The sequence below is a fragment of the Cupressus sempervirens genome, chromosome 3, assembly GCF_028749045.1.
Source record: "Cupressus sempervirens isolate cs-2001-9-10 chromosome 3, ASM2874904v1, whole genome shotgun sequence".
Taxonomy (NCBI): Eukaryota; Viridiplantae; Streptophyta; class Pinopsida; order Cupressales; family Cupressaceae; genus Cupressus; species Cupressus sempervirens.
The window spans coordinates 340,979,962-341,007,219 of NC_143120.1; the positions used below are offsets into that span (position 1 = coordinate 340,979,962).

Below are 27,258 nucleotides of genomic sequence, written 5' to 3' on the forward strand. Positions count from 1 at the left end.
TCTTTGTCAATGATTCCATTTGCACTTCCTCTATGAGGTCTTTCAACACCCTCCCCCAAAGAATATGGTGGCGATAATGTTTTATAGTGCCTTGTCGAATTGTTCTTCATATTTGGACTCATCTGTGATATCTTGTAATTCCTTGTTCAACTTGTCCAATTTTGATTACCTTCTTCAAAGGATGCTTGAAGCTTTTTTCATTTCACTCGGAAGAACATCCTTATGTTTTATGCATGAAAGTACACCAAAGATTTTTTCTTCTTCAACCTTGTGATGATCTTCTTGTAGTAGTTAGATAGTGTTTTTGAATGTTGATGTTTGCTTGCTATCCTTTCTTTGACTTGGTTGAAACCAATTGCCTCCTTGATTGTCTTTACAACACCTTCCTAGTGTGAAGAAATGTGTGAAAGTTCATGTTTCACTTTGTTGTCAAGTTCATCCATGTCAGGTTGTAACTCGTTTTCGTTGGATGGTGATGAAAATTCCCCTTTTTATGTCCAACTTGAGTGCTGATTGCCATCCTTGTTTCATTTCTTAGACAATTCTTCAAATAATCCCATTTGAAACTTGACTAAGTTGATGGTATTTTGGCATGATGTACAAGTAGATTCTGAATGTTAGAGGTCGTGTGTGGTACACCAATGTTGGTGCAAAGCATTTTCTTCATAACTATTTTTTTGGTTTCCTATTGATCTTTTCTTTGAACTCGTGGAACTCTGATTCTGTTCTAATAAGTACCAGTGGTAATTCTACGTTGCAATACTAATTCCACTTTCAAAATAAATACAAAACAATGTATCTCTTCATGCTTAGTTGTGTCACGTATTCAACACTGCCTTGGTGATGGAAAGTCCTTCAACCTTGTGATTGTAACCAAATTGGAAGAATAATAACTTGATGATCACAAGAATACTGCCCATCCATGCAAAAACCTTTTCCTTTTGATTTTTTGAATTTTCATTATTTTCAAATTGCTTAAATACACTTACTTGAGTTGTTGCAGAAATCTTGTGGTTAGGATTCTTCATGTATAAAATTTATTGTACCTTGCACAACTTCTGGACCATATTTAGAGTTAACTCATGTTACTCTATATTGCTGGTAAGGATATTGAAAGATTGGGCATGTAAGGTATATATACATGTATATTGACCGGCATTAATGGCAGTGACTTTTTTGATGAATAGTCTTTTTCAATTAATAAAATTTACTAAGATTAAAATTCACAAAAAAGGGTCGAGGGATACAGGATCACCCCACGAATGAGTTCAATCGGCCAAAGCTAGAATAAACAACATGGCTGCAGCCAGAAACAATAAACTATTCATAAAAAAAAAACATTTTAAACAACCTCATGCTGCCAAGGTAGTACCAGCAGAGGGAGGAGGATCATCTTTATCAAGAAATCCCCACGCATCAGTGGGATTGTGAGGCGGACTAGGAACAGTCCAGCCGTCAGCAGCATCTGCAAGATCTGGGATAGTTGCAGTCTCCGCATCCTTCTTGTCTGGCTGTGGAGGAGAAATTGCCAAGGCCAGCCGGGGAAACTTGCTAGAGTGCGCCCTTCTAGGGGGAGGAGCTGGAGATCGGCCAGAAGCCCACCCAGGGGGTGGAGCCGGGGACCAGCCAGAACCACCACACGGTGGGGAAGCAGAGCGGCACCTCCAATCGCCATGACCACCGCTAGGAGAGCGGTGGCGGGGACCCTGGGAGCACAGCATGTGTGAATGGCGGCCAGAGGATTGGTGTCTGGAACGATGACCGTGAGATGAGGAGGCATTAGCCAAGGCATCCAGAGGCACTCTGGCAATGGTACAAGGAGCATTGCCCCAGTGATTTAACAATTTCTGTAAGTGGGCAACCTCTAAGGCAACTTTATTAGCTTGCACCTATATCTGCATAATGACATTGTTACAAATGCATGCCTTAGTGTACATTGCAATGTTAACATCCAAAAAATTGTGAGTGAATAAAACTGCATTCATATCTTTCCATAGAGAAAATAAAATTTCCATCCTAAAAGTATGCCAAATCTAGGAAAACTTCTGAGGAAATTTGGGGGAATCGCCCAGTAGGATCATGTGCCATGAAAAAGGTTCAGGCCTGAAAGGCTTGAAAAAATCATGAATCCAGTGCCAATAATTCTGAGCACGCTTGCAGAACCAAAAAATATGCAAAAAGGACTCAGATTGGCCACAGAAGGGGCATCTGGGATCAGGAACCTCAATGTGCTTAAGCCAAGGCCCCAGGGGAAGACCTTGGAAGGCAAGGCACCAAGCAAAGTGAGAAATCTTAGGTTCTATAATGGCACTCCAAATGGTGTCGAACCATTTTCTCCATTGAGAAAGCAAAGAATGCAAATGCCACCGTTGATTAAGCGTGTCCACCATCAGAAGGTGGGGCGAAAGCCATCTGTATCCCATGTTGGGCTTATAATTGGTAAATGGAGTGGCAGGAAACCACTTCCAATCATACCACCAAGGTCGAATAGACTGAATCCCCACTTTATGAAGTAAGTGCACAAGGATGGAAGACAACAGAAGGTCATAAGTCTGGCGATCGGCACAAACAAGGCGGTATTGAACTTGCATATCCTCCCATGACCTGAAATTCATGGTGACTCTTGAAAAAATGTCCTTGGTAGTGTGGATGCCACGTTTAAAGAAACGCAGAGCACTGGCACCTTGAGTCTTGGCAAGAGGAATACCTTGTAAGGCAAACAGGGGAGACCACCAAATGTTCTGTTGATTTAAGGACAGCCCATTGCGAAACTCATCACCAGCCCAACAAACCCAAGGTTTAACAACTTCCTAGGCTTTCCAGATGCTCTTTATAACAAAAGAGCCCTGTATGACCACTGGTTCACGCATAGTGAGAAGGGTTTGAAAACCAATCCCCTTCCATGCCGGTCTATTAGCAGGGAAGCCTGAAGAGATGCAATGCTTGACAAGAATTTTCCAGGCTTCATCTCCAGAAATAGCTTTGATAATCCATTTAGCACAAAGGGCAAGGCCTTGCTTTCAAGTAGAAAGCAGGCTGAGACCCCTAGATTCCCTTGGGAGACAACAAAAATTCCAAGCAACTCTGTGAAAACCATGATGGTCAAAACTAGAGGCCCAAAGAAAATCTCTGAGCAAACGTTCTAATTTGAGATAGGAAGCTTTGGAGGGAGCCCAACAAGAAGAATAATACACATGGGTCACAGCCAAAATCTTAGAACAAATCTAGAATTTACCAGCAAGAGAAAGCGGCTTAGTGATCCCATAATCAAGCTTTTTGCTAATCTTTGTAAGCACAGCATTCCAAAGTTCCACAGGGGAAGCCTGGAAAGCAAAGGGAATGCGAAGAAAGCGAAAAATTTCTCCATGAGTAACCCATTTCCATTGGAATTGGCTGAGCCAAGGTGGAGCTGGCAGAAAAGATTGTCAGTAGCAGAGCGTTTTATGCCATTGAATGGCAAAGCTAGAGGCTTGACAAAAAGTGTCAAGATAATTTAATGCATTTTTTATGTTTTCTTCATCTTCAAGAAGAGTAAGAAAAGAATCATTAGCAAAATGACCATTGATTAACTGGGAGGAAGAATCAGGCAAGGAAATGCCACAGACCAGTCCTGAAGACACAGAGTGAGCAAGTAAATAACCAAAACCTTCAGCAGCAAGGACATAAAGCACTGGAGCTAACGGACAACCTTGTTTGATGGAACGAAAAAGTCCAAAAGCTTCAGATTGTGAATTATTGATGGTGATGCAAGCATTAGTGTCACCAAAGAGCATCTCCATGGACTGAAGGAAATTGGGACCAAAACCCAGAGCCTGAAGCATAGCCAAAATGAAAGGCCATTCAATGTGATCGTAGGCTTTAGCAAAATCTATCTTTAAAAAGATAGCCTACTACTTGGACTTACGGGCCCATTCCATGCCTTCCCAGACAGCAATGATGTTGTCAAGAATATACCTATATTTGATGAAGCTAGTTTGTTCAGGCCACACAATTAGAGGAAGCATATGGTGGATTTTGAGAGAGAGCACCTTAGCAATGATCTTATAAGACACATTCAAGAGGGTGATGGGCCTCCAGTTTTAGATGTCTTCAAGATCACCAGCTTTAGGTATGAATTTAATATTGCCTTTATTTATGATCGCTCCTAAGCTTTTAGAATGGTATGCTTCAAGATAGACTTTGTGCAGATTAGGACCAATTTGCTCCCAAAGATGTTTGTAAAATTCACAGAGAAATCCATCACTCCCAGGGGATTTTTCATCCGCCATGGAGTAAACTGCCTCTTTAAGGTCTCGGAGGGAAAGAAGTTGCTCACAAAAAGCGCGTTGCTCAACCGCGAGGGAGTTTGGAGTAACAGTAATACACTTTCTAAGAGCCTCCTCCTGAGCAACCGAATGGCCCTGCAAAGAAAAAACGTTCTCATAGTGAAGAACAAAAGCTTGTAGGATGTCTGGCAGACTGGAAAGAAAATCAGTTCCCTGTTTTATCTTTTTAATCCCAACATTGGTATGACGGGCTCAGAGAGCCTGGAAGAACTCCTTCGAGGCTTTGTCGCCAACCTCCAACCAGTGGAGACGAGCTTTGATTTGAGCTCCCCAGGCAACATAGTTATCAACAATTTGCTTTTCATGGTGAAGCTTGGCAAGCTAAAGTTGAAGATCCACATCAAAGGGGTTGAAGGTGAGCGCTTCAAAAGCTTTTTTGAGGGCAAGGGTGTTGGCTTCATAAGACAGTTTTCTGAAAATTGCCAGCTGACGCCTGTAGATGCGCAAAAAATGAGCTGTTCTGGTAATGGCGTCATTCCACCATTGAATCCAACCTCGATGGGAATGTGGACGTGGTTCCAAATTCCAAACACGTTGTATGTGGAAGATGGTGGAGGCATGCAATAGCACAAACGTGTTGAGGAAGAATTGAGACTTGGCCACTTTGGGGATAGCTGTTTGGCAAGAAATGCCAAAATAAATGGGATAGTGGTCTGACAACATTACATCTGGTAGGGAATGAAAGGTATATCAGGATCTTTAGAAAAGTAAAAAAAAGATTGCGCCGAGATCATAGCATAATCAAGATGTTTCAATATGCGATCAGGATCGGCTCGAAAATTGGACCAAGTGTGCCAAGCCCCATTATCATGATGGCGGCTAGTATTGGGATCAAAAAGGCCCAATTTATGACGCATGTAAAACTAGGCTTCTCTTTCCCCAGTTGTCCAACAGAAAGGCAGAATGCCATCTTTGTCAGAGGCCACTTCAACCATATTGAAGTCCCCACACAGGACCCAAGTAGTTGGCGGCAGGTTGTCAGCAAGCCAAACCCACATTTGTGCCCTTTCCACAGCATCATTGGAGGCATAAACATTAATGACTCCAAAAGAATGATTGTTAATGGAAAGCAAAAGCCAAATAATATGATGTGTGGGGTCAGAACCGTGTGAAATAATAGCAAAATGAAGGCGAGGTGACAGGAGAGTAAGTACACCACCTCGGCCAGCTTCATGCTGAGAAGAAAACATGACGCTATCTTGTCAAATGACGCGGCATGTAGCAGAAAGCATGAAACCAGAAATCTTAACTTCTTGTAGGCAAAGAAAATCTAAATTCCCAAGTCTATGACGGGTATCTCGGACATAGAATTTTTTGGGGAGGTCTATAAGACCTCAAACATTCCAAGAGAGGAAGTTCATGAGAACTCTTCCATATCATCCTCATCCTCGAGAGAGGAGTAACTATTCTGCAAAAAGGTAGAAACTGGGTGAAAGTCAGACGGGAAATCCTCTGGACTTACAACCTGTCGTTTGACCCCTAATATCTCTACACGTCCAAGAGGACTATGAGAACGCCTTGTTGCTAGTGGTACTATGGAAGAGACTGCAAGAGGAGAACGAGCCCTAGCCAAGGATGAGATCCTAGCGGCCGTCTTAATCCCCTACGAACCAGCAGGGTTTGAAACCTACGAAATAGGAACAAGTGCAATAGAAGCCGCTGGCGTCTCCATGCTAGCAGGTGCTGACACTTTGGAGGAAGCAGGAGGAATCGCGGTAACTGCTGAATAGGATGGCTTGGGGGCCAAAGGATTCAAGGCAAGCTTGCCTTTGTGCCCAATAGTAACCCATTCTTCTTCTTTTCCTTTGACCTGCTTGACAGGCATCGCTTTAGGCTGGGGTTTGACCCTAGGCATGGCCAAAGGGAAATCCTTGATCTTGTGTTCCGCAGACTGGCACCTATAACAGGTGTTAGGTAGGTTCAAGTAAAGCACCTTCTGTGCGAAAGTTTGAGCGCCAATCTGGATTTTCACAGAATCCTTGAGATCTTTATAAAGATCAACTTCAATGCAAACATGCTGCTGAGGGCGAGCATTAAAAAATTTCTCTGGCTCCTTGGTAACAACTTTGCCAAGGGCTTGGGCAATAGACTCAATAAAAGGCCAGTAGGGCAAGGGTAGACCTAGGAATTCAACCCAAACAGGAACTCTAAGCTTTTTATTGTCCGAGACAGAGAAGTCTCGAGACCATTTCGAAAAAACAAGCAGAGAGGAATGCACAGACCAAGGGCCATTGGTAAAAACCATGTCTACTTGCGACGGGCTAGCAAAGCAAAAAAAAAAAAAAAAAAACCTTTGGTAAGATTTTGCACAGGGTCAAGGCAGACTCCATGAGGAGTCCAGCTTTTGTTGACCCATTATCTGAGCATAGCTTCAGGGGGAGTCCTACCAACAAAATACCCTATCAAGGTATGTTATTCTAACCAGTCATATGCAGCATCAAATTCTTGCAAAGGAAGGACAATATCAGGATTACCTCATGGAAAACCTTCAGGACAAACTTGCGCGAGTGTTTGTTTGATGGCGGCACCATGGCAGTCCGAAGCAGCAGTGTGAACCCCAGAAATAACTGGTTCACCACTGGCTGGAGCCATTATATCCTAACCTAAAGCTCCCATAGTAAATGCAGTATGACAAGTGATGATAGAAAGGGAGTACAAGTGAAGGACCGTACACAAAAAAAATTGAAAGTTCGCATGAAGCAAGAAAACCCTAGCAGAGCAAAAATTTGTGTTCCTAGAACTCCTAGTATCTAAAAGGCTCAATGACCAAATTTTCATGGCAGTGACTTTCAACGCTGATCATTAATAACTTTTTTATTGAATGTATTCTAATTTTTAATGGGGAGCTGAAGCCAATATTAGTGCTGTTAATAAGGTCAGATTTTGCATTGTTACGATTTTCTGGTGTTCTGCAATTATTTCTCTTCTTTATGCTTTATATCATTACCAATCCAATTTTTGCATGCAGCAAACAAACCAAAATGTCAAGTCTGCAATTTCTAGAACAACAAACAACAAACAATATTTAAAATTTGAGTAGTTCAGAAATAGGCATTTTGTGGTGAAATACTAGAGGTACCCAGATGGGGATATTACATTACCATCAAGCCGATGAACTATCTTGCACAAATTTTGAACTCTTAGCAGTTTATTCATTTCAGATTTCAGTGTACAATAGGTGTAACTGAATCACTCTCCATGATGAGAAAGAATGATCAAACACAAATCAAAAGGAATGCAAGCACAACTACAAGATCCCTTAAAATTTGCTCAATCAATGACCCCACAACGCAATATGATCTAGGCAGTTCATATTTAGTGCAACTACAATAGTCAATAGTGAACATTATCAAGTGAATTTGATCTCAATGTGTTACAAGATAATAAAGGCTGAAAACTGAAAATATAGATTAGGAGTAAAATTAAAATGAACCAATTCCACTTCTATGTAGAGCTTATGAAATTTAAGAAAAATGCACCTAAAAAGGAGGCTCTATAATCCCAAATGGGGCCTCAGGTAGTCTCAAAATAGGAACAGTGCCTATAGTGGGTCTTTGAGATCACGAGTTTGAACAAGGGTGGCCATTCAGGTTCCTCAATGTTGCCTTATTAGTTAAAGTGGGAGGAGATCTACGCAAGTGGTCTCTTTTAACCCAGATGAGGCTAAAAATCGAGTTTGTTAATCAGAAGAAAATATCTTCATACTGTATTTTTGCCAATTTCTGTGTGTAAAAGTGATTTTGCTGATGATTTGATTATATTGATGAAACAGGGGAAATTATCCTTTTATGACTTGGGCTGAAGTGTTTAGATTTCAATAATTTGGTACGTGTTGGATTTGCCAAGCACTTCCAACTTCAAGCTCTTGTAGATTTGACCTCCAATTGAAGTTGAATTCAACAACAAAAAAACTAGATTTCTTAAGTAGTTTTAGGTCAATGTTGTATGAAATTTGTTCTATTAAGCTCCATATGCATCTGCTCTGTAATGCCCAAAAAGATGAACCCTTAGAATTGGACATTTCTTTTAAGTTTTTCTTTATTCTCTAGGACATCATTCAGTACGAGATAAACACAATCAACTTCTCAATTAAATATAAGATCTGCAACTTAGCTCTTTAGAAGGCCAACAAGAGCAAATTTTTAATATCTGACTCCATGTAAGAATTAAGAGTTGACAAATTGATGTTGTAGTTGTATTAAATAAAGGAGATGAAAATTGAAAATTCCTTATATAGATTTACGAAGATGATGTTTTTAAAAGAAACAATCATGAACTAAAGACAAATATAGAAACTATCTAATAAATTAAAGAGTAAATAAGATGACCATTAAAGAAACATTAAAATATTCTAATACCTTCCCTCAATGGTCATTGTCCAACTGATGTGTTTTGGTCAAATTTCTTCAAAACATTTTGCTACCGCTGAGACCCTCCTTGGATCTACAAAATGTTAATGACCAAAAAGCCAAAATTTGTCCATAAAAGAACAAAGAAGATTGTCTTCTTCTTTAGAATGCTTTGCAACAAGACACAAGAGCATGCCAATGACTCTGCCACCGAGATAAGTCTTCCACTAATGTTCCCAAAATCAAAAAAGAATTTGACTATAAATTATCACAAAATACAAAACTTGATGTTGGATAACGAAGCTACTCTTCTTTGTAGCTAAACATGATGCTCCAAAACAAACTACAAAAAGTCACAATTTTGGAGGAGAAAAAGCAATGCAAACCCAACATAATTTTTGAGGTGAAAAATTGATCAAAACCCAACATGATTTTTGAGTTGGAAAATCAATCAAAACCAAACAAAATGAGACACAAATAATAGAATACAACACTTCAGAAAATGGTAAAACCCAATAGACAATTTTTGAGGAGAAAATTATAAATCCACAAAAGAATCCCAGGCAACTTTGCGAATTACAGAATTGGAGATTTTTTCAAGTGAAAATTTATGAAAACCCATTAGAAATTTTTTAAGGGAAAAATTTATGAAAACCATTAGAAAATTTTTAAGGCTAGCAAAACACAAGGCTTTGTATGGTAAACCAACACATGCAAGTGCAGACAAGCACATGCAATCCTAAAATAATAGAGACTTTTGCTGCAACCAAGAAATTGTGGGATCAAAATGCTTAACTAGGCTTGCAATTTCTAGAAAAAATCCTTGAAGATGAACTACAAAAGTTCTGATTTTTATTTACAAAAATTGAAAAACAAATTTCTCGAAAAAAAATTCCATATCAAAAGAGGCTCAATTTTTTCTTAAAACGTTTGCCAAATTTTATGAAATCCCATGGATTTGCTTTGATACCATGTTATGGTAAATTGATTTTGTTGTAGTTGTATTAAATAGAATAGATGAAAACTCCTTATAGATTTACAAAGATGATGTTTCTAAAAAAAACAATCGTGAACTAAAGACAAAATTAGAAACTACCTAATAAAATAAAGACTAACTAAGATGCCCATTAAATAAACATTATAATATTCTAATACTATAAAAGGATGCAAGTAGATGATAATAATAATTTTAAAATGAGAAAGCCTTTATATATAGGCAAACATGGGGCCTAGTATAACATAAGATTGTCTCAATTAAATATAAGATGTGCAACTTAGATCTAGAAAAAGGCCAACAAGAATCAATTGTCTGATACCATGTAAGGGTTAAGATTTGGCTATAAAATAGTTTCAATTGCACAACAAAGGTCCAAAATGAGATAATAGTTGTGCTCTATCAGAGGTAGCAAAAAGACTATAACAATTATTTTAGAATGAGAATGCCATTTATGTGCAAGAAAGGATGGGGCATAGGATAACCTAAGATTGACTAGAGACACTAAAAATAAATGTCCTAAGAATGCCTTCAAAACAGTTAGGTATCAAGGTATGAAAAGAACATGATCCACTTTTTCAATGAAATACAAGATCTAGAATGTAGATCTCCAAAAAATACTAACAATAAGCAATCTTACAAGGTCTCATACCATTCGAGAGTTAAGATTTAGTTATGAAATAGACACCTAAGATCAAAGAGATTCAATGAAACCACAAGAGAGACAATGGTGATTAGTTTAGAATGGGAAGCCTTTGCGTATATACATAAGATTATGACTTGAGAGCAATAAGGGAATCCTCTAGGAATGCTTTAACGAAAATATAAATAGCTAAATGTGAAAAGGACCTAAAAGTGAATTAAGTTATATACTAAAATACTAATAAAAACATCTAGAAGATGATATTTTTGTGGTGTTGAGGTCAAGAATGTGTGATTACACAGAGCATCATTGAATCATTTGAGAATTTTTTGTAAGTACATACATAATTGTGGTCAATGAGATTGATGCTTATTTTGTGGCTAGAAGGGATATGTTTTAATGAACTAATCACATGTTGTTTTAATTCTACAGATTGGAATGTTTTGCTACAATGGTATGACTCCAGAACAAGTTGATCGCTTGATTAGTGAATTTCATATCTACATGACGTGAAATGGATGCATAAGGTATTATTTCAAGAGTGTTGCTTCTTAGTGTTAGATTATTAATTTAATTTTTCCTTTTTTGTGTCTAATGATGAATGATCTATTGCATGGTAGGTGTTACTTCAGGCAATGTTGAATATTTAGCAAATGCCATCAACGAAGTCACAAAATCTACTTAGTCTTATAAAAAGGGATGAAAGTCGAGGAATTGAGTTCCTTTTTTCCCACAACCAACCATCACAATTTTATTAGTCTCACTAGAGTAATAGAAAATTTAGAATAAGTCCCATTCTTTTGCTAATGGACTAAATAGTCCAATTTATTGAATAAGTGGTATGGCCTGAGATCTCAGTGCCTCGGCTAAAGTTTTAACATAGGTGGTTTGTATGTTTAACTTGAGGGGAGTAGTCGGCTAATCATGTGAAGTAGGGCACAATATTTCGAGACATTTCTTTGCTTGCAATATTTACTGAGAGGATTACAATCAATAATTTGACATTTGATTGTTTCCTTAATTTTTCTTAACATTTTTAGAGCTAGAGAGATATGATGTTTTGCATGCATGAGTTTTATTTATTTGTCTTTCTTGTGTCAGTAGCTAGATCTATGTGGACTGTGGAGTGCAATGTTATTAAATTTTTTTCCAATATTTTGTGACAAAAGCATACCGTATAACCAATAAATCAAGAAATGAAATGAAATGAGTTTTACTAACGTCCACTAGACCAAAGGTCTATGGGACCAAAAGGGGATCCACTAAATATTTTGTTGGGATTTCTCTAGGATGTCCCTTCTTTTGTGGAGTTGCATTAGCAAGGCAGCCACCTTGTGAAGTCTTGGCCCCTTAAAAAGTTCTTTTATACTATTCACTTGTATCATGTCCATGAATTGGACCTAGATGTCTTCATATGTCATACACTCTTTGATATAGTGTCATTCCATCTCCACTACGCCCTTGTTGCAAAACCTACAAATTCTCTCCTCCCACTTTTATTTAGAGATCTTCCATCTGTTGGTTTCGCAACTCAAGTGATGTGAACTGGACCTTAGTTGAGCGATCAAGATTCTTGCCTTTCCTCTGAAGTTGGCTCCTAGGTACTCCTTTTCACCATGCTCGCAAGTGTGATTAAATTCATTGACATAGTAAGCCTTTTTTCTACCTACTTGATTTGTCCACATGGCAGTCCTACCTTTTTCTAATACCCACTTTTTTATATTTGTGTTGGTTTCAAGGTACTCTTGATAATCAATGTTCCATGTGTTGAGCCATTTATTATTTTGTTTCCTCCATGTCTTCTTTCGACAGTCTACCTCCTCCCCAACCACTAACTTAGGACAGCGGTGCATAACCATCTTTTCTACTTTTTTTAGATAGTTTAGCAGACGAATAATTGCATATGCTTCCACTGGGAACATGCCTACTTCAGCTAGAAGAATCTCATAGGGAACCATTGACTTAACTTTGAGGTTGGTGGTCGTAGGGAATCATTAGTTATATGGAGCAAGCACTATAGCTAGCAGGTGTTCGGAAGTAGATTAGAAAGTGTTATATTAATGCATGACATTTTAATGGAGTTGACAAGTTACAACCAAAAGTAGACATTGCCATCAAGTCCTTGCATTTCTTGCTAATGTTTTCCATAGGCTATACTTTGGAACCCTATGCCTTCATTTTTTCCATAGACTATATTTTGGTACCCTATGCCTTCTTGCTTCATTTTTCCAATGTTGATAATTCGGTACTATTTGTTTTCCCAGTCTGCAATAGGCTAAAAATTGTATTGTAGTGATGTATTCTCAACTCTCTCTTTCATCCTTTATCATTAGTAGCTATAGACATTTAAATGTGTTTGTATTCATCACTCCTCCGTTGAAGACACTAGCCAAATAAATCATTTTGTTCAACATGTATAACATTCTCATCATCATGGATAACAATGCTAAGGAACTTTTGACAGTAAAGGTAAACAAGTTCTGGTTAAACATTAAATCATAGATAGTATTACCTAGTGGCAATTTTATTGAACTTTTAAATTGAATTGTAACTAGTAGAACTCGTCATACACCTAGACATCAATTTGTCATGAATGTCAAATTCTTGATTATTTTTAGAGCTAGTTATGTTATATTCTTGATTACTTTCCAACATCAACTTCCTCTAACATTTGGTGATAATCATTGCTTTCTTGTAAGTAGTTTATACATTTAATTAACCTATATTTTGTGAAGTCTATGTGAAATAAGCTGAGAGATAAATATTTTTTAAATAGAAATATTGTGCATTTAATAAAATTGTTGGCTTCTATTTTCATATATACAATATTAACATAAATTGAATTAATTTAGTGAGCAATGAATGGACAAATATATATTTTTTGTATAATATTTAGTATGGATTTTTCAAAATATCATATAGTACTAGGGGAAACAAGTCAATCACCCTAATCACTCACCCCAAATCACTGCTCATTAAAAGCCCTAAAAAATGATCACACATGTACTAATAGTTGATCATTTTTTAGTTTTCTTGGTTGTTGATTGGTCCATTTGTGCAAAAGTACAATTTTTTGGGTGAGTGGTTATTGGGGCATCTTAGTGGCGGGTTTTAGATGAATGTTGTAAAATGTCACTTTTAGACCACCTCGCACTCTACAAGTTCTACATGGGGCTTTGTAAATGTGAGAAACATGAAAGGGTAGCTTTAAGCTCTTCACTCACCTATGGAGGTTCATTGAAAAAATTGACAAATTTTGACATGAGGATTAGGAGTTGTAGGTACACGAAGTAAGGGATCATTTCTCCTATTGTTACATAGATTTTTCAAGATATCTATATATTAGTTTTATCAATATTTTTTTTTTGAATTTTTTTTTTTTCTTATAAAGCATATTGAGTAATAGGGAAAAAATATTTTTTATATAAAATAAATTTTTATATCCTAAGCATTAGTTTAAAAAATAATTTGAGATGTTGCATAAGGCTCGGGTCAGATAGAAGGAAACTTTTTAAAAAGTAGCTTTGGGTTCGCTTGCTACATTACAGAAATATTTTGAAGGAGGTGGTCCCATGAATTGTATAGTTTAGTTGAGTAAAAAGTTTTTAACTTTAATATATAAGAAAGATCTGAAAATAAGTATTGGACAAATGACAAAAAAATGACAAATCATTATATTTCTATTCAATATTAATATAAATCTATAATAGAAAAAATACTCATGACTAATACTTTGTAATATATATATATATATATATATATATATATATATATATATATATATATATATATATATATATATATATATATATATATATATATATATATATATATATATATATATATATATATATATATATATATATATATATATATATATATATATATATATATATATATATATATTTTTTAAATTACAATTTATTTTTCTCAAAATAAATTCAACAGAAAATTGAACTATTTGGTATAACTTATATGCATTACACTTCCTAGAAATTCAAAACAAATTAAAAAATAATTTACTCCACATAGGACCATCACTTTAAAGAAAAGATAAAATAGCTTTCATATATTTATTATTTCCTTGAAGTAATGTTCATAGCATCAAAAGCAAACCAATAAATAAAGCCAATAAATAAATCTACAATATTCAAGTATGAAAATTTTCAAATTGCAGTATAAGATATTGTGGTATGAGAGAGGCAACGAACCCTCAATTTGATCTTGTCAATCTTCTTGAGTACAAGATCAATGATGGGGCACTTTTCATTGGATACATTAGTACACCACATTGTGATTTGGGGGATCTATGATTTAATTTTATCACATGCAAAATCTACGTACAATAATTCTATCAATTGGAGCACTAATTAATCAACATTCATGATTGTATATGGTAGTAGTTTTGAGTTCTTTTAGAATTAATGAGGTTGGACAAAAGATAGATGAGTAGCACTAGAAAAGGAGACATGGAATCCCAGATTGGAGTTGAAGCTTTTGACAAATACTGAAGAAGCATGATTTAAGAAATTCTTAATAAGTACTCATGTTTAGAGAATTCAATATTTCATTTGTGTTTAATATTTTACATTTGACAAAACATCATTAAGTATTATAGATGAGATAGAAGAAGCATAATAGAATATTCTAGTACACTTCAGTGATAAAGGAGATAAAAGACAACTTGAATAGTCATATTGCAAGAAGCAATAGGAAAAGGACATCTAAGGAGTACTAGGTCAAATGGAAAATAAGACATGTTGAAGATTCATCACAGTTATCAAAAGAATAGGTTGTCTACTTTGATTTTCTTTTAAACACATGAGACATGACAAGTTCACCTATCAAATTAATCATGTATCGCCTAAAAATATTATCTAGACAGCGTGAATAGTCATGTTATAGGAAGCACAAGGAAAATGACATCGCAAGAGTACTAGGTCAAATGGAAAAGAAGACGTGTTGAAGATTCTAAAATCTAGTAACCTACCATGAACAAACACATGGCTACATTAAAGAAGAATAATGCATGGGATCTAGTACCTTTTTTTATAGAATATAAATTGGCTAGGGCTTTCTTTTTTGTAAGGATATATACTCACTTGTTGAGACAATACCACTTTCATTGATGTCTCCCTTGTTGTCTACATCAAAAATGTTTAGAAGCACAAAGATGGTAGTCAAATGAGCAAAATAACTGAATACAAGTATAGGATTGAGTGCATTTGTGTATGTCATAACTATTGGAACACACATAACACTTAATCAAACACTACATCCCTACCAACAATACTTTTCAAATAATTTATCTAAGAATCTTACAATCACAAAGTTACCCTAGGTGATCAAGATTGCATGCTTATATTTCAAGAAGTTGGATAGCTTGACTTCTTTTAGTTTCATATCTTATCATGTTGTCCTTTGATTCTATCATTTGTGCATTTTGTTTGATGATGTACATTTTCAACATCTCAAATCCTAACCAAATGGGTATGTGAAGAAGAATGTGACCCTGATTCAGAGAACCCAGTAATTTAGCTTCAGAAATATGAAAGCTTATATGTATGCTAAATGCTAGAAATTTAATCTTATTATAATTTATATTTAATGTCTATTATGTGTATAAACAAGTGAGTCCACAAATGGAGGATCTCACTCTTGACATGAACACAACAACATTGCAAATAGTCTAGACCAATGAGCATAGTAGCATAGTAGGGGTGAGCACACTAGCCTTGTGAGGCCCTCAAGCACATTAAACAACATGTAACTTGGAATGAATACCAAAAACATATAGGGAGATTACAATTCACCCAGCCCAAGATTGCTTGTTCTCAAGAAATCACAAGGTAGGATGCTTTTGTAGATACCCAAATCCAAATCAATCTTGGAGATTTGTAATGCCTGCATAGTGGTCATCCTTGTAAAGTGATTAGTGTTTGTTGCAACACGTGGATATAACTATAATTGATTTGAGCTTCTAAGCTTATATTACTTTCTACCTTCAATACATCTCTTCTACTTATTGTACAACTTTAACCACTTTCTAACAATAAAAAAGTGACTACCTATAACAACCATATCCTCCTTTGTAATAGCGACATCTTTAGGGAAAGTTGTAGTAATAGTTAGATACATACCATTGTCTAGCATGGAAATATATCACATTGATCCACCATCAATGATTGCAAATTCATCGAATATCAAAAGAATGGAAACATTCAAATTATGTTAGATACATACCATTGTCTAGCATGGAAATATATCACATTGATCCACCATCAATGATTGCAAATTCATCGAATATCAAAAGAATGGAAACATTCAAATTATGTGCTTATTAGACAATAAGTGACTAACCTATACCTAAAAATCAAGCCCAATAGTGAAGTGAATAGCGGGGAAACCTTTCACAACCTACAACTCAAACTACTACATTTAAGGCACATACACACCCAAAAACAAAATTGTAAAACTCATTCGCAAAGGGAAGGAATTTGAAAGTGGCAATGATTATTCAATGTTTTATTGGATATTTGCCAATGAAATTTATATCAATCAATTCCAATTCAAAATAGAATTAATATCAACATTCAAAATAGAATTGCATTGCTGAATATTTGATCTATATTCACAGAAAAAGACTGCCTATCAACTATTTAAGAATATTTAGGGCCACAATTGTATGTCGATATAAAAAAGGGTTTCCGATATTTTGTAACTAGAAGGATCACACACCTTTTTTAGTTTTGTTTTGGAGACACTCAAGCCAGTCCTCTAGATTTTATGAAGGGGGCTCTGCATATACAAAACAAACAAGAAAATAGCCATTGAGATTTTTCCTAAATGTTGCACTAAATTATATATCCATCAAAACAAAACAAAAAAGCATAATTACAACACCTTACAAAGATTCTGGTTGTTTGCACAAACACATTCAAGAAATATTTTTTGAAACCCTAGTGCCCTGATCTAAGCTTTCTCCCTTGAGCCCTATCATTTGCCATATGGGAAGCAAGAATTTCTTAAGAGAACTACCAGAACCATTCATATATATTGGCATATGAATTAGCCCATTCATCAACATATATAGGAGTGATATTAACGAACAACCAGTTCTTCTCGCCATGCTCATGAGCAACCATGAATGTTGTAGTTGATTTTGCCATGAGAGAGGGAAAACAAATATTAAACTCCCTCTTTTATCACTAGCATAAAATCTTATGAAAATGGAAAACTTATTAACCACAAATTTATGCAAAATGAGCTCCTCACTATGTTCAATTGTATATACAATTAATTTGTGTATTGACAAAAATTTATATACTAGAACTTGTTATTGTCATTTTGATCTCAATCTTTTAAGTAATAATTGAATTGCATCTTAACATCACAAAATCATATTTATTATTATTATAAAGTTTCAAATCTCATTTAGCTCATATGGAAAAAATCTAATAAGGAAAATAATATTAAATAATTTCTTTATGTCTTTGTACATGAATTTTTTTCTTTCATTCTTTTTAATGAAAACTTTAGTGCTTTTTATTTTAAAAAATTAAATATCATTTCTTTAGCTTAGATAAAGATTTGGATAGTTCATGTCCAAATTAAAAAAATACAACATAGTTGATTTGTTGAATATAATGCTCTTTTTTATTGGGGACATATTTTTAACTTGGTCCATCGTAGTTATATGTAGTCTAATTATACTGAGAGGTTAATTATTATTATTTTTAATCTTTTATTAGCTCAATTTCCCCCCAAATTGGTCAACAAGGGTTTGGGGGTAGTGCCCCAAGATTTTGTTAATGACTAATATATTCTAACCCCATTTTTGTGACTAACATATGTTTGATAAAATGACTTAGTCTTAAGGTTTTTATATGAGACCTTTTTAGTATTTTGTAGCAATATTGAGTTGCAAGGGATTGTCCATTGTAATCAGTTTGATTTGGGGATTATAATATTTGACTCTCTATTTGGCGTATGTAACTCGTGTTTGAACCACATTAAATTCTATGTGTCTTCTTGCTTCATTTTTTCCTATGCTTTATTTCTCTAGTTTATTGGTTAGATATATTTCTTCTTATCCTAACATCCATAATTAGGTGAGGCCACAATTGAGAGACCTCATTAGCCACATGAATTCACAATAATCCAAAAATGTGAATATAAAACTCAACAACACAAATTCAATACAAAACAAGTGCCACTTAGTGACATGTACTTGCCTTATAGTTTTCAAATAATTTGGATCAGAAGTTTAAATCTAATCATGGTGACACAAAATGTAAAATTTATATTCATTTAATTAAAAAATAAAAATATTTAGAATAATGTAGTTTTAGATTTTCTCATTTGTAAATAAAATTGTATGTTTTTTTCTATAATAAATATTTAGAGTACCATTTATGAGAATGGAAAAATAAACCTCATATAGACAAGAAATATTTTGGTTATACCATTTACCTGAAAAGTCAAATATTTTAAGAACCTTGATAAGAACTAACCACTAGACTCTATTGTAAGCCTTTATTTAATAGTTTGGGTATAAGTGACTGATTATTTAATAATTTATTTGGTCACTTATTTAGTATTTTTTATTCGGGTAACTAAATATTAGTGACAATCAACCATTTGCTAGTTTATTTGGTCATTTATTTAGTCACCCGACCTAGTGATTTTACCAAATGACCAAATTACTCACTTATCTAGTCACCTATAGTTGTAAATTACAAAGAAATAGTGGAATGTGATCAATTTTAGTCACTTGGCTAAATTTTTTAGTGGTGTGACTAAAACTTTTAGTAGCGTAGTCACATATTTGCCAAAATGTACTTGTGGAAACAACCTCCTTTGAAAAGAACATTATAATGTCTTTACCTTTTAAACTAAAAGAATCAACAAAAGGTTTCATCAAAAGCTAAGAGGACAATGTATTAGTAAAGGATGTGTGAACAAAAAATTCAATATTACTGATTTTCTACTACCTTGTAGAGAAACAAATGTTTTAAGAATGAAGAATTGGTCAGGATGCTTATCTGTATATGGATACAATTTCTATCAATTATTTTAGACTAATTTGTAAATCTTTCTTTCCATTTATAACCATTACTTCTAGTATTTATTCTTCAATGATGGAGGTATTATTGCTATGAATACTAGATATCTAATATTTGGTGTTCTAGGGATCACGTTTTTATTATGTTTTGCCATGATTTAATTTAATAGTTTTTCTTTTTGGTATAACGATTTCTTCCACCTTACAAATTATAATTTGCATGGTTCTTACTTTAATTTTGCAAAATTAATTTATTATTAGGTGTCCATTGAATCATTATTGAACTTGAGGTTTATTATTGAAAATTCTACTGGTTTGCATAATGAAAAATATATTTCTTTGTATACTTATACATTGTGCTCTTAATTTTTATGAGTATAATCTTAAAAGAAAAGAATTATTTCTCCCTACACGAATAAGCTCATCAATAATGCATAGAGAGAATTGTAGTTGGAACTTGGAACTGAACTATCTAAGTGACCTAAACTGCTACACATGGATAAACTCATAAGCATTTGCATTGAATTGAAATTAAAAAAATTGATCCATGTTAGAGCTAGAGGAACCACATGAACATGAGTTCCAAGAGCCCCAGAAATATGGAAAAAGAAGACAAGCTCAAGAGATTACAACATATTAGCATCATCGAGCCCCAAAAATATGGAAAATGAAGACAAGCTCAAGAGATTACAACATATTAGCATCATCAAAGAATTTGAATGTGGATTTTTATAGGATAGCACCAGGCATAGGCTAAATAGAGCAAGACATTAAAAATATTTCTCTTAGACTGTATCATTTTAAAATAAATAATTGTTAAGTATCAAATATCTATAGGTCCGTAAGGAAAAAATATGTTTAAATTTGCATCCAAAATGAGAGTTGTAATCATAAGTACTTATGCATTTAGATTTCCAAGAACCCAACCAATAAAGTCATTTGAAGACTCCAATGGAAGGCTTAAATAAGCTTACAGTTAATAATCCTACACATAAAGAAATGCCTAGAAGATAATAAGGTGTCCATTCTAATCTTACCTTCAAATGGTTGAACATGCTATGCAAAATTGAGAAATTGGTACATTACAAGATGCTTTGCAAGATATGAGAAGAATATATTTTCATAAGGATTACTTGAACTACTTGGGAAAGACAATCAGGTGATTCTTGTAAATGATATTTAATGAGGAATCCTTACCTTTTCAATAATTTTAGGTCTTATTTATTTATTTATTGAATTTGAGGTGATGTATTTGTTAATAGTAGGAATGGATCGGATATGCATTGATGCTTCATTGGGTATGTTCTTGACAAATTTAAATGAACATTTGGCTATGGTTTGAGACTTGGGTAGGATTATGTGGATACGCATTCTTAACATAGACACTTGAAGCTATCAGTTGAGTGGGTAAAGAATTTTTTTCAGAAGAGTGCAAGAACCATAGTTCTATGATAGCTATATTTTTCAAAGACGAATTCTTGAGAAAGTAGGAAAATGATGAGATCCTAATGAAGATCGATTTCAAGTCCGAATATTCCCAAGGAGAATGAAAGGAGCATTATATTTCCTCACTTTACATCCCAAATATGTTACCTTATCAAATCAATCACAAAGTGAAGAAACAAGGCTTTCAGTCTATATGCCCCCTTTATGGAAGACATTTTGAGCCCTATATTTATCACGTTTGTTTCTACCTTATTAATGCAATCCTCAATTTGGCTTTCAACTCTATTACAAAAGATGGTTCTATATAAAGAACTAAAATAAATTTCATTTTAAATTGGCAATACAGTGACATGTGGAGGTATTAAGGGGCAATAACTCATAGGTATTTTGTATTTGCATAGTTTTTTATTGGCAAAAATAGTACTATCAAAATAAGGAAAGGTTGGGGAAAAAGGATCGCCTAGAAGGATCCAAATAGACCAGATGTCACATTCATAGATTAGGGTAGAAGACGAATTCTAGGGAGCCTCCATTATTTGAGTTTTGTAGGCCTTCTAAGCCTCTGCAATTAAATAAAAAATGTAAAACAACATGAAAAATAGACTACACAACCAATGCCTCCATTGAATCGATAATGGAGAATACATAGAAATTATGCAACCCTAAACTGGAAAGAACCTGTTGAAACTATGACGAGAAACTCAGCAGAGGATGCAGAAGAACACCCACCAGAACTAGTAGATTTTTTTGTGACCTGCAGAAAATAGTCTATGAATAAACTGTCACAACAAAGCAATTATAAAATTCTCTCTCTTTAGGGTTTAGAATATAACAAATTCACAAAATATTATAGTTTAATTAGGGTTATGCAATCCCAATTGAAACAACCGGTATGCTTTGCAGTGGCATGCAAAACTAATTTTGTAAAAAGGAATGATTCAAGAAAATAAATTGAGAATGAAAAACATACAACAATGTAATATAGAGAAGAGCTAAAGATTCACTCTACATGTTTGAAGCCACTTCACTCGCATGAAACCACTTACCTAAACTCGACCTCATCACATGCAAAACGTCACTTTTGCCCCATAGCATTTCGTCGAAATGTCACTTGCATTCTTTAACAAATTTTCTTCTATTTTTCCACACGCTAAAGACTTTGTCTGCCATTAAGAAATCAACTTAGTAATTGTACCTGTTTTAGCTTTATTCTTTTCATTTCACAGTTGCCTTCTTCTCGCTGCTTCTCAGCATTTTCCACACGCTAAAGACATTGCCTGCCACTGAAATTTACAAGAATGCAATCGACAAGATTCGTGGGTCCCGAAATATTCACCCGGAAACGCTTTTTTTGAATAGTCTTAGCTCGATAGAGTCTAAAGTTAACTAATAATCAAAATTAAAATATTAATGTTGAAATCGCATTTATAAACGTAATCCAAATCCAACTACAATCTTCGAATAAGAGAAAATTTGGGGACTGAATTAACTTAACTTTATGGTCTACCGTTCCTTGTTTTTTCGAGGAAATTTCGCTTTCCTAATCTTACCATCCTTCCTTGTTTCTTCCAGGAGGTTTCGCCTACTTTATCTACCGTTCTTCCTCGCTTCTGTTCTACAAGTTGAGTGACCAGTTTACATATCTCCCCTGTTTCTCTCTGCTCTACAAGTTGAGCGGCTTTCATTGCTCTTTTTTCCCCTCTGTTTTTGTGTTCAGTTGGGTACTCAGATTCCATGGCTTCTACTTCTCGACAAGCAGAGACTGAAATTGTAAATGCTTTTGATGGGCTTGCTCCTCCATTTCCCCCTGCATCTGCTTCTTCTACAGAGAGGGCGCCCTTCGATGTTTTTATTAATCATCGAGGTCCCGATGTAAAGCAGAGGCTGGCCACAGACATCTACAATGCCCTTCATGCGATGGGTCTCAAGGTCTTTCTTGATTCCCATGGTCTAGAATTAGGGGAACGTTTTCCTGAAGCACTAGAACATGCCATGTCCACTGCTTCCCTTCATGTTGCCATATTTTCTCCCACATATGCACACTCCCCTTGGTGTCTTGCCGAGCTCTCCTTCATGCTCAAAACTGGGGCACCTGTCATTCCTATTTTCTACAAAGTAAGCCCCGACGATCTCCGCCATTTGGTTCATGGGAGAGGAATCTACGCAGCCCCCTTTTTAGAGCATGAAAAGAAGAGTAGATATAGCATGGACAAGCTTGAGCAGTGGAAGATGGCACTGCACAGTGTCTCATTTAATATGGGTGAAACCGTCAATAATGATGAGTGAGTAAACGCATGCTCTGTTTCTCTCTGCATCTGTTTTCGTACCTTCCATTTCTTGCATTAGGTATTTCTCTAGTTGTTATAAATTTAAGATGGCACTGCACACTGTCTCATTTAATATGGGCGAAACCGTCAATAATGATGAGTGAGTAAACGCATGCTCTGTTTCTCTCTGCATCTGCTTTCGTACCTTACATTTCATGCAATATTTTTCAAATCTTTATACTTCTTTTTGTTAAATGACTGCTGTTTAGTAATTCTTCTTTTGTTCTAAAATTTCTCTTTCCAAAACTTTATTGTTTCACCATTGTTTAGAGAGGAGCGAAGCGTAGTGAAGAGTATTGTGAATCGTGCGTTGAAATTAGTGGAAAGAGTACCATTAGAGGTAGCAACACATCCTGTGGGTTTTGAAGAAATTGTAGCAGATTTTGAAAGGACAGTTAGTGAATATTCTGGTGTTCAAATTGTTGGAATCTGGGGTCTGGGTGGTTCTGGAAAAACCACTCTGGCAAAAGAATTATACAATAGAAAGTATTCATCTATACATAAATCTAGTTTTGTTTCTGATGTTAGAGATGCTGCAAGGAAAAACGAGTTGCACATAAAGCAAAGGCAGCTCCTTACAGATCTGGGGTATAATTTCAATGATCAGCCATTTCATAATGCAGATCAAGGCAAAAATATTCTCTGTAATCATTTGAGATCTCTTCCTGTATTTGTCATTTTGGATGACGTTGATCATAGGGATCAACTAGAAGCTTTACTGCCGGGAAAGAGCAGCCTTGCATCAGGGAGTTTGGTCATTGTTACAACACGGGACAGGGAAGTCCTCAGGGTTTGGGGGATCTCTTGTGTTTATGTAATGAAACCAATGAATCAGTTTCATGCCAAGCAACTTTTTTGTTGGCATTCCTTCTTACGGTCTTCTCCATTACAGGGATTTGAGAATCTCGTCGAAGAATTTGTAAGTGTTAGCCATGGGCTACCTTTGTCTTTAAAGGTATTTGGAGCTCAGCTTTATAATTGCTTGGATAAAGATTTGTGGAAGGATCTATTACATAAGATTTCTAAAGTATTGCCTGAAGATATTATAAATAGGCTGAGAATAAGCTATGATGCTCTAGATAAAGAAGAAAAACAAATGTTTTTAGACATAGCTTGTTTCTTTATTGGCGTACACAAGATGACTGCCGTTGCAGTATGGGAAGGATCAGGCTGGAGTGGTCTGTGGGGTTGGCAGAAGCTTGAAAATAAGTGTCTGGTTGAGCTTGTTGATGGAGAGAAGATAAGAATGCATGATCATCTAAGAGATTTGGGAAGAGAAATTGCAAGTACTCTTCAACCTTATCGTATATGGTCCCCAGACCAGTTAACGATTACTCAAGAGCAGGTGAGCTAAATAAATTGTTTTGGATGCTGTTATAAAATTATAAATCATTGGATTGAAATCTGATTAAATTTTGTTGTTTTTTTTAAGTTTGCATGTTTACTTTTTTTTCTTTTAAGTTTGTGGCTTTTACCTTTTTCTGCACAGATGAGAGGAATGAAATATTTGTTCCTCTTTAAGTTTGTGGCTTTTACTTTTTCTACAAAGAAAAGAAGAATTATATATTTGTTCCCATTTAAGTTTGTGGCTTCTAATTATTCCTATTCAGATAAGAGGAATGATATTGAACGCTACAACTAATGGCGGCACCGAGTTTCCTGGTTTCATGTCTTTGTGGAGGCCCTTCCCTCATGGTTTGAAAATGTTTGTGGTGGGGGAAGGCTACGGGAAGTATTTACACATTGCCAAATTTTCAAGAGAGTTGGCATGGCTTAGTTGTACTGGAATCGATCGTAGATATCTTCCATCATGGATACCACTGAATACATTGAGAGTTTTAGAATTTCATGACTGCCACAGGATGGTAGGACTGTGGAAGAATGCGAGGGAAGTAAGTATTTTCCTCTGCAGTTCTCTGCAATCTTTATTAGTTTGAATTAAATATTCCTTTCCAATGTTTATATTTGGCTTAATAGACTTTAAAAATTGGTCGTAGGTTCCAGTGCAGTTAAGAGAGTTGATTATTTCTCGCTGTCGTCGACTTCAAGTGATTCCAAAGTCCATAGGATATCTCGACAATTTGAAAAAGTTATCCCTGTCTTTCTGCAAGGTGAAGAGTCTGCCGGAAGAACTTTGCCGTCTTCAATCATTGGAGCACTTGGACTTGAGTTCTTGTGAAAAGCTTTCATTACTGCCCAACTCTTTTGGCCATTTGACAGGCTTGCGACATTTAGATTTAAGTGGTTGTTATCAGTTGAGAATGTTGTCAAATTCTTTCAAGCAGCTCACGCTCCTGCAACATCTTAATTTGGAGCATTGTCATAGGCTCACCATACAGTTGGACATCCTGGAAAACATGTTAAAATTGGAGTATATAAATCTTAACTATTGCAGGCAACTGGAAAAGTTGCCTTCCCACATCACAAACCAGGCTTCTTTGAGTGAGCTCCATTTAAGAGGAACTAGTTTGAGGGAGCTCCCAATTAACATCGGTCAACTCAACAAGTTGAGAGTGATGGAGATATGGCCTCAGAATGGGTGTTTCAAAATGCAATCTTTACCGGACTCTATGGCGAGTCTCACTCGTTTAGAGCGATTGTTATTAAGAAGGTTACAAGTGCAAGCTGAACCAAATTCATTGATTGAGCAAATGATTAATCTTCAGTACCTACAAATTTCATATTTGCCAATCGGTGGTCCGTTTACTCCTTTTGGGAGCAATCTCAAGGAAATGATTCTAGCGAGTACACACGTGTCAAAGATTTCAATTTCTTCAGAATGCTGTCCAGGCCTTAAAAAAATTTCACTTCTTCTGAATCGCTATTTAACGGAGGTCGGAACTCTACCTACTGCAGTGGAAAATATCTTCATCACGGGATGTGGATTGCTAAGCAACATAAGTGGTATTGGCGGTGCAGTAAACCTTCAATACTTACATCTAAGCAAGTGTCCAGAGTTGAAGACACTTCCAGTTTTTGATAAATTAGTTTCACTGAAACTATTTAAACTGCTAGGTGACCACAGAGTCGAGACAATACAAGGTTTAGAACACTGCACATCATTGGAGGAGCTCGAGATAGAAGGTGAATGCTTTCAACTGTTGGAGATAGAATGTTGGATACAAATACAAAGATTAAGAAGGTTGAAGCTCGTCGTAGAGAAGATATCAGCCGTAGAGCATTGCATTCAAACAATTCAGGTAATAACTGTTTCCAGAAAACCTATTAATTCTAGTTTTTGTTCATTTCATTGCCATCATGAATGTTGCTTTCCTATTTGGACAGAAATGGCCAGATGATCAAATAATAGCAATATATACAAAGGCATTGGCTGGTGCGGGGTCACTTTTAAGCTCTTCAGCCTTTCCCAATCTCTCCGTCGTTCAATCCTTTACTGATAAGAAACTAACATCTTGCAAGGATATCCTCTATGACCTGTTCAGAAAGCGTCCCTCCGATGGCAATGCCATGATGCTGTGTCTGGTCATGAATTCTGTTACTCAAAGTGGGAGTTTCTGTTGCTCAAGAAATAAAGCTGCGGAGGTGGACGAGGGCAGATGGACATTGATAACTGTCTTCGACCAAGATGTCAGGATGAAATCCGTGCTCGAATATGTTTTAGGAGAGACAAATGGTCGAGTGGAGAGAGGTGTGGTCGTGAAAGGTCCAAAAGGGAGCGTGATGGAGAGTTTCCACCAGTTGTTGGCGCGCCTCTCGAGATGATATCAAATAATAGAATCACATTTCTGCTTATTAAATTCACAGCAATTTTCACTTTATCAATTTATTTTTTACTTCAAGATTTGTATTCAAAGTACATTTATTTATTTCAAATTGAAAGTTTTTGAATAAATATTTTATTATTCCATAATTTATAAGTAATAGTTAAACATGTATTGTTTTCAATTATATAATTTTTAATAATTCTAAAAATAAATATTTTTAATATTAATTTAAACTTAATTAACTTATTAGATTGTTTAGTAATTTTATTTTATTTTATAAAAATACATATTTTAATTATATGAAAAGGTTTCTTAGATTTAATTATATGATAAGATTTTTTTAATTGTTAGAATTAATGGTACATGAAATAATTCGAGAGAAAAA

General features: G+C 35.3%; 1 protein-coding gene across 2 annotated transcripts; it reads left to right on the forward strand.

Moving 5' to 3' along the window:
- Positions 1-22,273: 22,273 nt before the first annotated feature.
- LOC149566384 (TMV resistance protein N-like) lies at positions 22,274-27,019 on the forward strand. Of its 2 annotated transcripts, none has more exons than XM_089819752.1 (5): positions 22,274-23,103; positions 23,419-24,493; positions 24,759-25,040; positions 25,146-26,348; positions 26,434-27,019. In XM_089819752.1, the coding sequence occupies exons 1-5, from the start codon at positions 22,556-22,558 to the stop codon at positions 26,869-26,871; spliced, it is 3,546 nt and encodes a 1,181-aa protein (XP_089675878.1). In that variant the 5' UTR covers positions 22,274-22,555; the 3' UTR covers positions 26,872-27,019. The 2 variants fall into 2 exon arrangements, with proteins under 2 accessions (XP_089675878.1, XP_089675879.1); XM_089819753.1 differs by lacking the exon at positions 22,274-23,103 and adding an exon at positions 23,181-23,248.
- The last annotated feature ends 239 nt before the right edge of the window (positions 27,020-27,258 follow it).

Bases quoted from the DNA above. Each gene is read 5' to 3' on its own strand.
- LOC149566384 (XM_089819752.1), top strand. From the start codon at position 22,556: ATGGCTTCTACTTCTCGACAAGCAGAGACTGAAATTGTAAATGCTTTT. The intron at 23,104-23,418 runs GTGAGTAAACGC...ACCATTGTTTAG, and splicing joins GAAACCGTCAATAATGATGA to AGAGGAGCGAAGCGTAGTGA. The intron at 24,494-24,758 runs GTGAGCTAAATA...ATTCCTATTCAG, and splicing joins TAACGATTACTCAAGAGCAG to ATAAGAGGAATGATATTGAA.